The sequence below is a fragment of the Magnolia sinica genome, chromosome 2 (genome assembly GCF_029962835.1).
Source record: "Magnolia sinica isolate HGM2019 chromosome 2, MsV1, whole genome shotgun sequence".
NCBI classification, from domain to species: domain Eukaryota; kingdom Viridiplantae; phylum Streptophyta; class Magnoliopsida; order Magnoliales; family Magnoliaceae; genus Magnolia; species Magnolia sinica.
The window spans coordinates 137,028,677-137,040,972 of record NC_080574.1 but is presented as its reverse complement, the minus strand read 5'-3'; the positions used below and the strand labels follow the sequence as shown (position 1 = coordinate 137,040,972).

General features: G+C 41.1%; 1 protein-coding gene across 1 annotated transcript; it reads right to left on the bottom strand.

Annotated features, from left to right (window-relative positions):
• Positions 1-241: 241 nt before the first annotated feature.
• Positions 242-12,029, bottom strand: LOC131237838 (DNA (cytosine-5)-methyltransferase DRM2-like). The gene is made up of 8 exons (XM_058235847.1): positions 11,871-12,029; positions 11,305-11,427; positions 7,852-7,954; positions 7,712-7,758; positions 7,127-7,246; positions 5,737-5,836; positions 2,156-2,271; positions 242-1,556 (listed from the first exon to the last, which is right to left on the bottom strand). The coding sequence occupies exons 1-8, from the start codon at positions 11,871-11,873 to the stop codon at positions 357-359; spliced, it is 1,812 nt and encodes a 603-aa protein (XP_058091830.1). The 5' UTR covers positions 11,874-12,029; the 3' UTR covers positions 242-356.
• Positions 12,030-12,296: the final 267 nt, after the last annotated feature.

Here is a 12,296-nt window from a genome sequence, read left to right as displayed (position 1 = left end):
GTTGGTGGACATTTATTAGAAAGTCTAAATGGCAAAAATCCCACACACCCATCCCAAGTGTCCATGAAACAGAGGTTAGGATTGTTCAACCAATATGATTTTTGGATCATGCCTTTGTCACGGTGGATCCCAAAATTTCAGCCGTTTAGTTTGGGTTAATGTCTGCCACATTTATACTTTCTTAGTGCCAGTGTATCGACTATGATACTGAGTATCAAACAATTCCCCTTTTCAAAGTGGCTAAGATCTAATGGCCACCACTCAATGATTTGGGTGGATGGCTACCATTTATGCGCGAGAGGAAGAGAACCATTGTTGATTGAGATTCAGTTACAAAAAATGGCCCACCAGTTTCATCATTTCCCCATGATGAATTTCACGCAATCCAGGATCCGAAAATAGTCATAAAACAAGGCAGATTGCTTACCTTCAAGACCGTCTCGGCTCACGCGATTGCTACCCGTCAGATTATTGCATGGGCTCCCGCCGATGATGAGATCAAACCCACCATACCTGTTGATCAACTGCTCGAGCCGATCGCTGTTCAGCTGCTGCACATCCGCAATATCAATCAATGTCCCCGTCTGACTTGTCTGTTCCCACCAGCTCCGCAGAATGTTTCTGTTAATCTCAGAGATCTCAACCGAAACGACGGTCTTCAATGGAATTCCGAGACGATGTAGTGCCACTTCCGCACCTCCGATGCCAGAGAACAGCGACAGCATTGTGATCCCATTGGGGAATATGTCTTTAAGGACGGAGAGGTGGTAAGCAACCGTGTCCACCTGAAACGAATTGCCCAAAGATTTATACCGCTCTGTCCGGCTGATCCCACCCCCTCTCGTGTGGTTCCTCGGGAACCCCAGCAGCATCTCAATCTCGTCTGGCTCAAGCGGGGCGACCTTGTGGACCCCAACCCAGACCAGATTCCACTTCCGGCATTCATCAAGGACATACTTCTTGACCTCACGAGATGGGTTCTCACCCGAGTTGGCCAGGGCACTGCGGATCCGCTCCGTCAGCCTGGAGCTCGCCGTGCACGTCTGCAGGCAGTTGAGCTGGGTCCGATGGTCCCATACTGGCCACCACTTCCTCGTCATTGGCAGGGCTTCAGATATCGTTTTGGGAGGAATTGGCTGAATCACGAATCTGTTGTGAATTGGAAGGTTATGGATGTAGCCCCGTTTTCTTGCAGTGGCACTGAAATACTTGGAGTCCACAAATTCTGGCTCAATGTCATAAAGGAATCGAGATATTGTTTCCCAAACGCCTTTTGGAGCGAGCGCCACATTTTCATAGTAAAAATATGGCGGGCCTATGGCAGCCTCCGGCAGCTTCCGATGGGTTGTAATTGTCAGCTCGCCAGGCACACCAAAGCCGATCATGGGATTCGGAAGGCAAATAGGCCCGCCGCCTTCGTCCGCCAAAATGTTCTTTTGGTGTAGCTTTTGCTTGGTTTTGAAATTAGGCATGCGTTTCCATCCTCCCTTTTCTTCGGGCCACTTTTGCCGTTTCTTATGTCTGGGGGAATCGTCGTGCAGACAGCTGGGCCAGTCCTGTGATATATGTATAGGAAAAGAAGGGAACCTTTATTCTAAAATGTGCTTAATGTAGTTTTAGAATGAAAAAGAAATTCTTTTAACTTAGAAGTAGAGTTATGCTGAACAAGCAACACAATGAATACATGGTAGAGTAGGATTTTTAACCATACTCACCCGGCACGGGACACGGATTCCCTGCATGGGGTTGCAAGGGATTCCTGCAATCCTGACATGCCCATTGAAATGGTGCTATGTGCACCTGTCAAATGAGGGGCCTGCAGTCCTCCTCCCCCCCCCCCCCGACAAAAAAAAAAAAATCAGGCAAACTCTGGTCACTGGTCAGGTTGTGCATTTAGGAGGGGGAAAAAAACAGATAAACATATCAACAAATGTCGACATTCGACATTCATGCATGGGCCACCTGATATGGTCAGGTATTCGGGCCATGGCACATATACAATGGCGCCCACTCGATGACTCGTCTAGGTTGCACAGCAACGGTCACATTGGCATGTACGGGGAGAATAAGATTTGAAGATATGTTGTATGGAATAGCCATAGCTGGGATCTCGACACATGTTCTGAGAGAGAATGACAAAAGGCTAGACGAGCACCTCATCTCCATTAGAAGTTGAAACAGGTGGTCTTTTGCCCAGATTGCCATCAGATGCCTTTGCTGTTTGAGAAGCATATATTGAATCTGTCAGCACCGCAAGCGAAGCATCTGGGCCTGCAAAAGTTTCAACACCGCATTAGAATAAGAGCAGCAGTCTAAAAGTGCCTATGGCCACTATTCACAAGATTACAAAGAATGTCTAGTTATAAACATTATCTGATCCAAAGGAATGCTAAGATTGTAAGCCTATCCATTTGCCATGTGACGTGTGGCCCGCATGTGACATCGGAACCGCTCTATTGGTGGGCTCCCTCATGGATAGGCCACGGCGCCAAACCACACCAGTCGTATGATCCTAACAGCTCAATCTGAGTTTCAAGGGAAAATAAAAATAAAATAGGGAAATTGTTAAGAAGACCAACTGATGGTTCACATCTGATGGGCAAAAGTCATCAATTCATGCAATTAGGATTGCCGAACCAGTGTGATGTGGTTATATAGCCACCCAAAGTGAGACTCACCCAATGAGCAATCAGGATTTTATACGCGTGACACATGTTCCTGTGGACCAGCTTGATTTTTGGGTCAGGGTATATTGATAGTGGTCCCCAGTCACCACATGATTAACAGCATAGATCTCTAGTACGCCAAGTACACACAGCTGCTGTGAGGCACTTATCCATCTCACTGACACAAGTCCCATTAGAGCTGCTCATACAAAGTCTCGAAACACTCCACCTGGCTAGTGAAACCGTGATCTCATCCGCCACACGAATAAAACCAATAAAAGGAAGATCTGAAGATCATAATGAAATTTCTCCATCTCGTTAGTGTTGAGTGTCAAATATTGCATATTTTTCCCCTTTTATATCTTGGTTTTATGAACATGATAAGGCTTAATGGTATATTTTATACATGTTTGTGTTGCAAGCTGAATCTGAGAGCTTGGATTGAAAAGAATGCTAAAAGCATGGATTTAATGCTTAAGAACTACCAAGGCAAAAGATGGATCTTAGGAGATGAAAAATGAAGAATTCATATGCCAAAGATACAAGGAAACCAAGTACAAAGGATGACGAAAGGACTTGAAAGAATGCAAAATCTGCAGCAAAAAACAGGACATTTCGGTCCGACCTGAGCCAACTTCGGTCCGACCGAAGTACTTCAGTTGGAGTCAGTCCGACCTAAATTTGACAGATTTTCTGCACAAGAATTTTCAGCATCAACTTCTGTCCGACCGAAATCGCGCAGAATTGTCCAGCGAGAAAGTGCGATTTTCAATCTTAATTCGGTCCGACCGAAATCACGTAGACTTGTCCAGCGAGAAAGTGCGATTCTCAATCTTAATTCGGTCAGACCGAACCCAACTTCGGTCCGACCGAAGCGTAACGCGGAAAAGCTGCGAACTACGTAAATTGAGGCGGTTTCGCAACGGATTGCGGAAATTCCAAGTCGGTGCGTAAGGTGGAGCTTCACAACTATAAATAGAAGTCCCTAGGACATTCCTAGGCATCTTCTAGGGTTCAAGGAGTGGAGCAAAAGGGTGGAGCCGCTGCTCGGGAGTTTTTCTTCTTCTTCCTTAGTTGGTCTTTTTGTTTTGTTTAAGAATTATTAGTTCAATCATGTCTATGGTTGGCTAAACCTCTTAGCTAGGGCTAAGAAGAGAAGCTTGTAGCATGATTAGAATGTTTACTTTGCTTTGATTCATGTTTATGTTGAACTTCATTGATTTCTAGTTGATTTTAAGGAATATTTTCAGTGTTCAATAGTTTGTTATGACTCAAATTATAATAGATCTGCGATAGCTTTAGATATCTTCTTTTCTTAATTGAGATTATGAGATTGGTAAATCTTGTTGTTTGCCATCGTCTCCAGAGCATGGTTGGGTGACGGAATCCCTTCCAAATCCTCACAATTCTCCTCCTTTGAGACTGGATCAATGAGAAGTTTAGATATTCGATCATCTATTTCTCCAACTAGATAAGATAGGACTCTGACTCCAGTTGGATCTTTTAAATCAAGCATGGTGGCATCTCAATTGCTATAAGTGGATCCTTGGCACCCTAGTTCCCACCTTTAAATTTACAAGTTTCAATCTACAATATCACAATTACTCTTCAAATTATTCAGATTTAGTTTTAGATCTTCTTCTAATTCTGATTCTAGTTACTTTCAGAAACGTACGAGATTAGTCAATATGGATTCGACCTCGGTCTTACCGAGATTATTGCTATATCGTGACCCTACACTTAAGGTTGTGAACAGTTAGCAACCCTAAAAGGATTCCCGTCTATTTGTCACTGAATCATGTCAATCAAGTCATCTTCTAGGATCAACGAGCCAGAAAGAAACATAGCAAAATTTCCAAGAACCTCCAACACAATACAAACTTCCACAACAGTAGGAACTGCAATGTAGATAGAGCTTGCATAACCAAATTGAATCTCATCCCTACTGTTGGTGTAATCAAACCATATGAACATACTGTAGAAAATAGTTGATACAAGAGAGACAAACTTTAATTGGTTATGAATGGCCAAATGGATATCTAAAACTAACATGCCCGCAAAATGGACAAAGGATTAAAGAGTGGGATGCGCAGATTAGGATTCATGTAGCCGGCCCTGATTAGTTGGGATAAGGCTTACATGATGATGATTATGACCAAAAGGACAACAGAAAGGAAATGGGAAAGAGACGTTTAACGGCTCAAACTAGAAAGTTGTAAGTAACACTTTACCAATTAAGGCATTTTCCAGCCAAAGCAATTCAGGATGGAGAAAACGAAAATATAAGGATGCATGCATCAACTCAATATTCAAAACTAAATAATAATAGAATAAAATAAAAACCCTAGAGGCGTTATTCAAGTAGAGGAATTTGACGAAGAGAAATGCAACAGCTATTTGCCAAAGTAGGATGTCAAAAACTACGCTCCACAGATGGGCCAATGCAGAATGTGCTCAAGATACAAGCCATTCATCAGAGGTCACTGTCACTCATGTATTGTGGCCCAAAAATTAGCACTGCCTGATCATCAAGCAGGCCATCTATGTCATAAATAATAATAATAATAATAATTGAAAATAATTAACTAGATGCTCTGACCCACCTGATAACTGGACAGGCCTGGTCTTTGGGCCACTGCACATCAAGAGGAATCTACCTGACTTTACCAGTCTGGATCATATGCAAAGGCTACATTGGAAGATGTTTTATATAGGATTTGAGAGCTTGCACTCACAAGTAGCCACAGCATGGCTATATCAAATATCTACAGTAGAAAGCAATTTTTCTACATAAGAAGTAAACCATCTTTATCCTTCAAAAAGGAGGAGAAACAGAAGAAGAAAAAACCAACCTTTAAACAATGAATGAATTCCAAACCCATAACCCATAGTTCAAAGCAATGCAAATGGATGCAGGCTCATATTTGGCTAGAAAAGTAGGTTTATGAAGAAACAGCTTATATGGAAGCCCAAATCTTCGGAATAAAAATGATCATCACTTCAACATCATGCCCATACAAACGGTTAACCAATGTATACTCATAAAACTGAATCATAGAGTCATACACACCGCATCTATTGAGAGCAGAAGCAGCTTCCTCCACAGCAAAACCCATCTCAACAAGAAGCATCAAATTCTTTTCCTTCCCAGAAAGAGGCTCCATGACTCCCTGATAGAAACATCAATGGAATCACACCAAAGGAAATTTTAATCACAAGTGAATTCTGAATAGAAATTATGATTCATGAGAGGCGGCAAAACCAGAAGCATAAGTTAAAAAATGATAATAATAAGGAATAGGGGACGGAACATGAAAGAGATGCATTGAGTATAGATTCACAGGCACATACATCCACTTCCAATAAATTTTACCAGGGGCATGCAATAATTAGACTTTAGCAAAGAAATAAAGATAATTGTCAAATGGGCAAATGTTCAGCCGAGCATTTGTTCTGTCCAATAAACTTACCTATGGTGCCGGCTTTTTTATGATCCAGATTGTTCGCACAGCATGCTCAATGGTGATTGGGAGATACCCCAATAATCTCCCTGATCGGATGGTCCTAACTGTCCAACTTGGGCCCCGTTAAATGTAGACTATTGGTCGGAATCCATTCTCAATGGATCATTATGATCATCCGATAGGGAAGATGGGCACAACCCATCCATAATGGCCACTGGATCAACAGTTAGATTTCCGAAAGGTGGGCCCACCAGTACCATTGCTTGAACAGAAAACACCATTCTTTTGATCAAGCATCATAGAGAACCTCTATTAAAATTAAAATCATACTCAAACTAGGAAACTGTGCTAGAAACAAAACACATCCAGATCCCTACACATATCCATTAACTAATTATGGATAATGGAATTTATTAGAGAGAAGAAAAGGAGATAGATCACAGAACAAGGATTGAAGTCCCAATACGCAACAATGAACGGGAAGCGCCCTCAACAGCTAAGGGATCAACCGATGGTGACGGTTGAGCTAAAAACAAGGAGTTTAATCTCGACAATGCCTCCATAAGCTCATCATAAATGAAGGACAGTCTCCATGGATCAAGATTGTCTCCTTGTAAGCAAGATCGCAAGCCTCTTGACCCTCCTTTGACAAGAAGGTTTCCTCCCAGGGGAGTCCGGTAACAACCGAATTCCCTCTCTAAGATCCTTACCTTCCAGCTTAACAGTATCCGCTGCCTCGTACATCAATGGACATGCATATGCAGAATAAACAAAGATAGCCAAAGCGTTGCAAGACTTCACAACACAATAGCAACATGCATTTATGCAAATACGTGAGTGCATTATAATGTCTATGTAATATTTTCAATACGTAGCAAGGCATGCATGCATGCAAAACAGAATATAGAAATGAGAATTCCTACAGAATCAGATACAGTTTCTTACTATGACTTCCATAGGGAAAAAAGAAGAAGCATGCTGAACAAAATTAACTACCTCATTTTCAAGAAAGCTGTCCGCATCTGAGAACTCATCATATACATCATCCATTTCACTTTCGGAAGAACATGGCGCACTGGGAGATTTTTCATCCTCTGGAGGAGATTCCTCAAGAGCCTGCCAGATTCAACAGTGTAAGTACCTCAAAATACTTCTTTCTTGGAAAAGAATATTTTTTAAGGTCCAAATTAACCAGCAATACAGAGCATTCCACTACAAAGTTTGTGATTGTCACCATAAGTATACAATCTATGGTTTGATTCATATATTCATCACAACATGTTCTTATCTATATTAGAAGACAGAAGCTTATGGGGTAAGAATTGAGGGTTTTCTATGCAGCTCAAATGCCAAAGTGGCACATATGTGCAAAATCCAGGCCATTCTTTAGGTGGATCCTGCCATGAACATGACCTGGGCGAAAAGATCAGGCCAGTTCACTTAAGTTTTTTTTTTCTAACTGTCAATTTTTCTCACAGACACATCACCCACATGACAAGCTGCCTCAACTACAGGTCCAGGCAAAATCCATAGAAGTATCATTTCAAACAACTTACAATGTAAAGGAAGAAAATTACTCACTGAATATGTGAGGAGAGTTTCTAGTATTGCCTCTGTATTGTCTTCTCCTGCGTGTCACAACACGAATTTCAGAATGCAAACTTGCTAAGCAAGAAGAAATAACAATGAACCTGAGCTTGTCGAAGGAACAGGATACAGACCATTTTCCTTAATTGCTTTGTTCACCATCTTCTCTGAAAAGCCCATTCCAAGAAAATGGGAAACCAACTTGGACTTGGACGAGGACGGGCCCACCTCATGTGCCTCAAATGGTAAAATAAAAAGGAAACCAACAAAAAAAAAAATAGGAAGAGATAATTTACAGAAAATGCATGTAGTAAAGCATAACTGCATGCAACACTTACCATCTAAAAAATCCTGGAAAAATATTCAATTAATATTATTAAATAAAAATCTCAAAAGTAAAGAATAGAACCTATATAAATAAATAAATAAATAAATATATATATATATATATATAAATTACATGCACACGAATGTATATTACTTTTGAAAGATGACAAATTTTATTAAAGAAACAAAAAAGGGTACAAACACATTGGTGCCATTCTTTGTTGCCTCAAGGTCTCATTTTGAGGCACATATCTACCAAATAAAAGAGACAAAAGAAGAAGGAGAAGAAGAAGAAGAAAAGGAAGCTACATCAAAGAAATGTAGAATTCATGACAAGCACCACCATTGGCCAAGGAATCAACCAAATCACTAGCCTTCCTACCCACATGAACAAACAAAATGTTTAGCCTAGTGGCAGTTTCACATATTCAATTATGTCGATTTTGTTCTGCAAACAAAATGTAGACAACTTCCTAGACACGTAAAGATAAGGATTTTTATTATCTCCAGATTGTTGTACCACAAATGCAGACGCATATAAATGAAGTGTTGAAAATAAAAGGATATTCAAATTGTTAAGAAGTCTTTGTTCTGAATTTGATCCAATGTAGGCACATATTCTTGGTTCCCCTACTTTACCAACCCTAAATAGTTTGTATGCTTTACTTTTACGAGATGAGAGGCGTCATGCAGCAATCGGATCAGTTGTGGTTGAGAAATCAGCTCTAGTGACCAGATTTAGAAATTATGATAATACTATTAGTGAAAGAGTAGAGCAATTGAACAAGGAGGCCGGGATGTTAGCCGTGGTCGTGGTTGCGGCATTGGTCGTGGTGCAAACCGTTTGTGTACTTATTGTGGTCAATATAGCTATATAGTTTATTATTGTTGGGTGCTTCATGGTAAACCACCTCAAGGTTGTTCTACTAATTCAGCCACTATAGATGATGAACACTTTCTACATACTATTGGTGAGGTGGCTCCTCTGGTTACGTCACCTATGGTTCAAGCAGCTAGGGATGTAGTCCATCTCTCAAAAAGTGAGTATGATGCTTTATTAAGGGACATCACACAGAATAAGGCCTCTGTGTCTACATCTTTGGCTAAAAATGGTAATACCTTCACTGTCCTTTACATTGCTTCTGCGGCCAGCCCTCGGGTAATTGATTCGGGGGCACTGATCATATGACAAGTACATCTCTCTCTTTTTCTTCGTTTACCTCATATCCTTATTTAGGTCATGTGAAGTTCGCAAATGGTACCTTGACACCTATTAGGAGAAATGATATTGTTTCTGCTTCACCATCTTTCTTTGTCCCGTCTTATTAGTTCCTAATATTGCTTATAATTTATTATCTATGAGTCAGATTATAAGTGCATACTCCTCGCTCCAACCATCTTAAAGCTATTCGTTGCATTCTTCACTACATCAAGTCTTTCTCCAAGTCTTAGCATCCTATTTAGTCAGTCATAATAATCTAAATATTGAAGGTTATTCCGATGCAAACTAGACAGGATCTCCATATGACTGTCATTCTATGATAGAATATTTTACTCTCTTTTTTTCGAGGAAATCTAGTTACATGGAAGATCAAGAAGCAAACCGTTGTTGTGCAATCCAGTGCAGAGGCCGAGCACCGTGTTAACGCGAATATTGCTTGAGAAATCTTGTGGCTGAAAAGTTTTGTTGTTGAGTTAGGATCTTCGATGAATACTCTTGTGTCCATGTATTGTGAACAATTAGGCTGCCATTTATATCAATTGCAATCCTTTTTTTATCAATGCACAAAACATATTGTAGCCAATTATCATTTTATTCATGCGAAGGTTGCTGGTAGCATAATTTCTGCTCCTTTTGTCCCTTCTACCAAACAACTTGCTAATATCTTCATTAAGGCACTTTCGGTTGAAGTGGGATGACGTATTCAAGGCAAGTTAAGGGTGATTGATATCTACACCTCAGCTTGAGTGGGAGTGTTGTCATGTTTGGGCCATATTCCTCTGGGACATAGGTCATTCCCTTGGGCTTGACTTGGGTCGTGGACCTCTTATTTTCCTTTTATTAGTTCTCTTTTATTTTGTTCATTTTTATCCTTTACTATAAGTGTAGTTTATGTAATTTTGTCATTCACTTAATATGTAAAGAAATAGGGTTGGACGTCCAAGCCCCTTTGAGTTTCGTTTCTTTCCAAATTCTTTCCTTCCTCTGACGGAAATACAATTACAAAGGTGGTGCTCATCACTATAGGAATTAGAAACAAACTCACTACTAAAGTCCTTTGGTCAACAACATAGATTGGGGGGGGGGGGGGGGTTTTGAACTCCCTTAGTTCAATGGAGATGCCTTCCTTTTCACCTTTCAGTGACCTATAGCTTTATAAGTTCAGTGAGCCCTTGCCAATAGGCAGATTTCCCACATTAATGCAAGGAAACTCACAAATTAGCAAATATGGAGTCAATTGAACCTTGATTGTATCTCAGAATGCAGGCTACACTGACAAAAAATGAGTTGAGTCAACCGAGTCACCTCAGTTTTGGAGGGAAGGAAAATATCATCAGACTGAAACAGGACTGAAACATGCCAAAATGGAATTGAGTCACTGTTAGACCGGCTTCGCCTTTCGGTCTCCAAGCAAGTCACACTCCAGAACCACTATTTAAAACTATGTTGCTAATCCATTGAGAATTTTCATTGTCTGTATCTAATCCCAAGCCATGATTATCACTTGTTCACATGGTTCCAGTTGAACCAGAATTATCACAATAAACTGCTCACATCATTATGCATGTTCTTTTGAACACTAAAACAAAAGGCTAGACTCATGTTTTTAAATATCCATACTTGGTAGATTCAGTAACCCTCCAAATTACCAATGAAAGACAACCCCGTATCAGTCCCACATCGGTTGCTATGGACCCATAATGGCTTCCTTCACATATCGGGGCCATGCAGGTATGATATGGCTGATGTCATAACAGATATTTAGAACCATGGCTTAGACTACATTATGCATTCATCAAAACTCATGAAATTAGGCCATCCCATCCACTAGACACACGACTCGTAGCATGCGACCTAGACCATCCAAACATGATACCCATTTTGGACGTAGCATAGCCTGCGAATCACATTGAGGACGTGCCCCGTGATTTTCGGGCTATGCTCTCCACCAAATGGACTTGGTGGGCCATGGCAAAGGCACATTGTAGTCTATCCCCCACAAACAATCTCTCATACAAATTCAAGACATGAAATTCACCTCCACAGAGCCCAAAAAATGCTCTTGGGCGGGAGCCTTCTCACTCGGACAAGAAGATGAAGACGAATTATGGGCTCCTTGTTCGTCATCGCTCTCCCAATCAAAGCTATCATCGCTCCCGTCCTACACAAGTATAAATGGACGCCATAAACAAACACAACAAGAAGAACAATCGTCCACATGCAGCCACACTGCACCACATCTGAACCATGCATCAGGCGGGCCACGCCGCATCGTCGATGCCCAGGCCAAAAGAAATTCAGGCCAGTTCACCTGGTGAACCACACATGCACATTGAAAGCAGACGGTGAGATTCTACTTCTAACCATCCGACAAACGCAATGGCCTGATTTTTGGACTCAGGCACCCAAACAGTAGGGCCCACCTCATGCACGACTCAGCAAATTGGCACGTGCTGACACATGCAGGCGTGTAAGTACATGTTCCATCTACTTTAAGCATCACATTAGTACACTGTTGAACCATTCTATCACCAAAAGTAGAAATAAAGGGTGTATCAATCAAAAAACAGGGCTTTCTTTTCATATCCCTACAGCAAAACTCACCATTTCCTCCGAAACTCTAACCAGCAACCAGAGATTGCTGGTATCAGCAGATTCTGAAAAAACACCTCGAAAAACACCAAAATTACAGCACTGCCTGCAAATCGCAATCTCTCAAAAGAACGCCCAAACAGGACCGAATCGCAATATCATCAAACCCTGTAACCAGAAATAGCCAAGAAAAATCGTATCTTCGAAATAAAGAAGAATAAAAACACCAGCTAAGCACTAAAAAGGAAAAACTATACCCCTAAAGAAAGCGGAATTTACAGAAATACCTCGGGAGAGAGATGGAGGTAGGGTTTGATGGCGGAGGAGAAGAAGGGCAGTTGCCGGAAATGGCAAAAGGAGAACTTCCAGGTGAGAAATGAAATAAAAGTGTAGGGGTATTTGAGGAAGAAGGAATTATATGATGCACGGCCCGAATCT

Bases quoted from the DNA above. Each gene is read 5' to 3' on its own strand.
- LOC131237838 (XM_058235847.1), bottom strand. The intron at 7,247-7,711 runs GTGAGTAATTTT...TGAATCTGGCAG, and splicing joins AAACTCTCCTCACATATTCA to GCTCTTGAGGAATCTCCTCC. The intron at 2,272-5,736 runs GTGTGTATGACT...AAACTTTTGCAG, and splicing joins TTCTGCTCTCAATAGATGCG to GCCCAGATGCTTCGCTTGCG.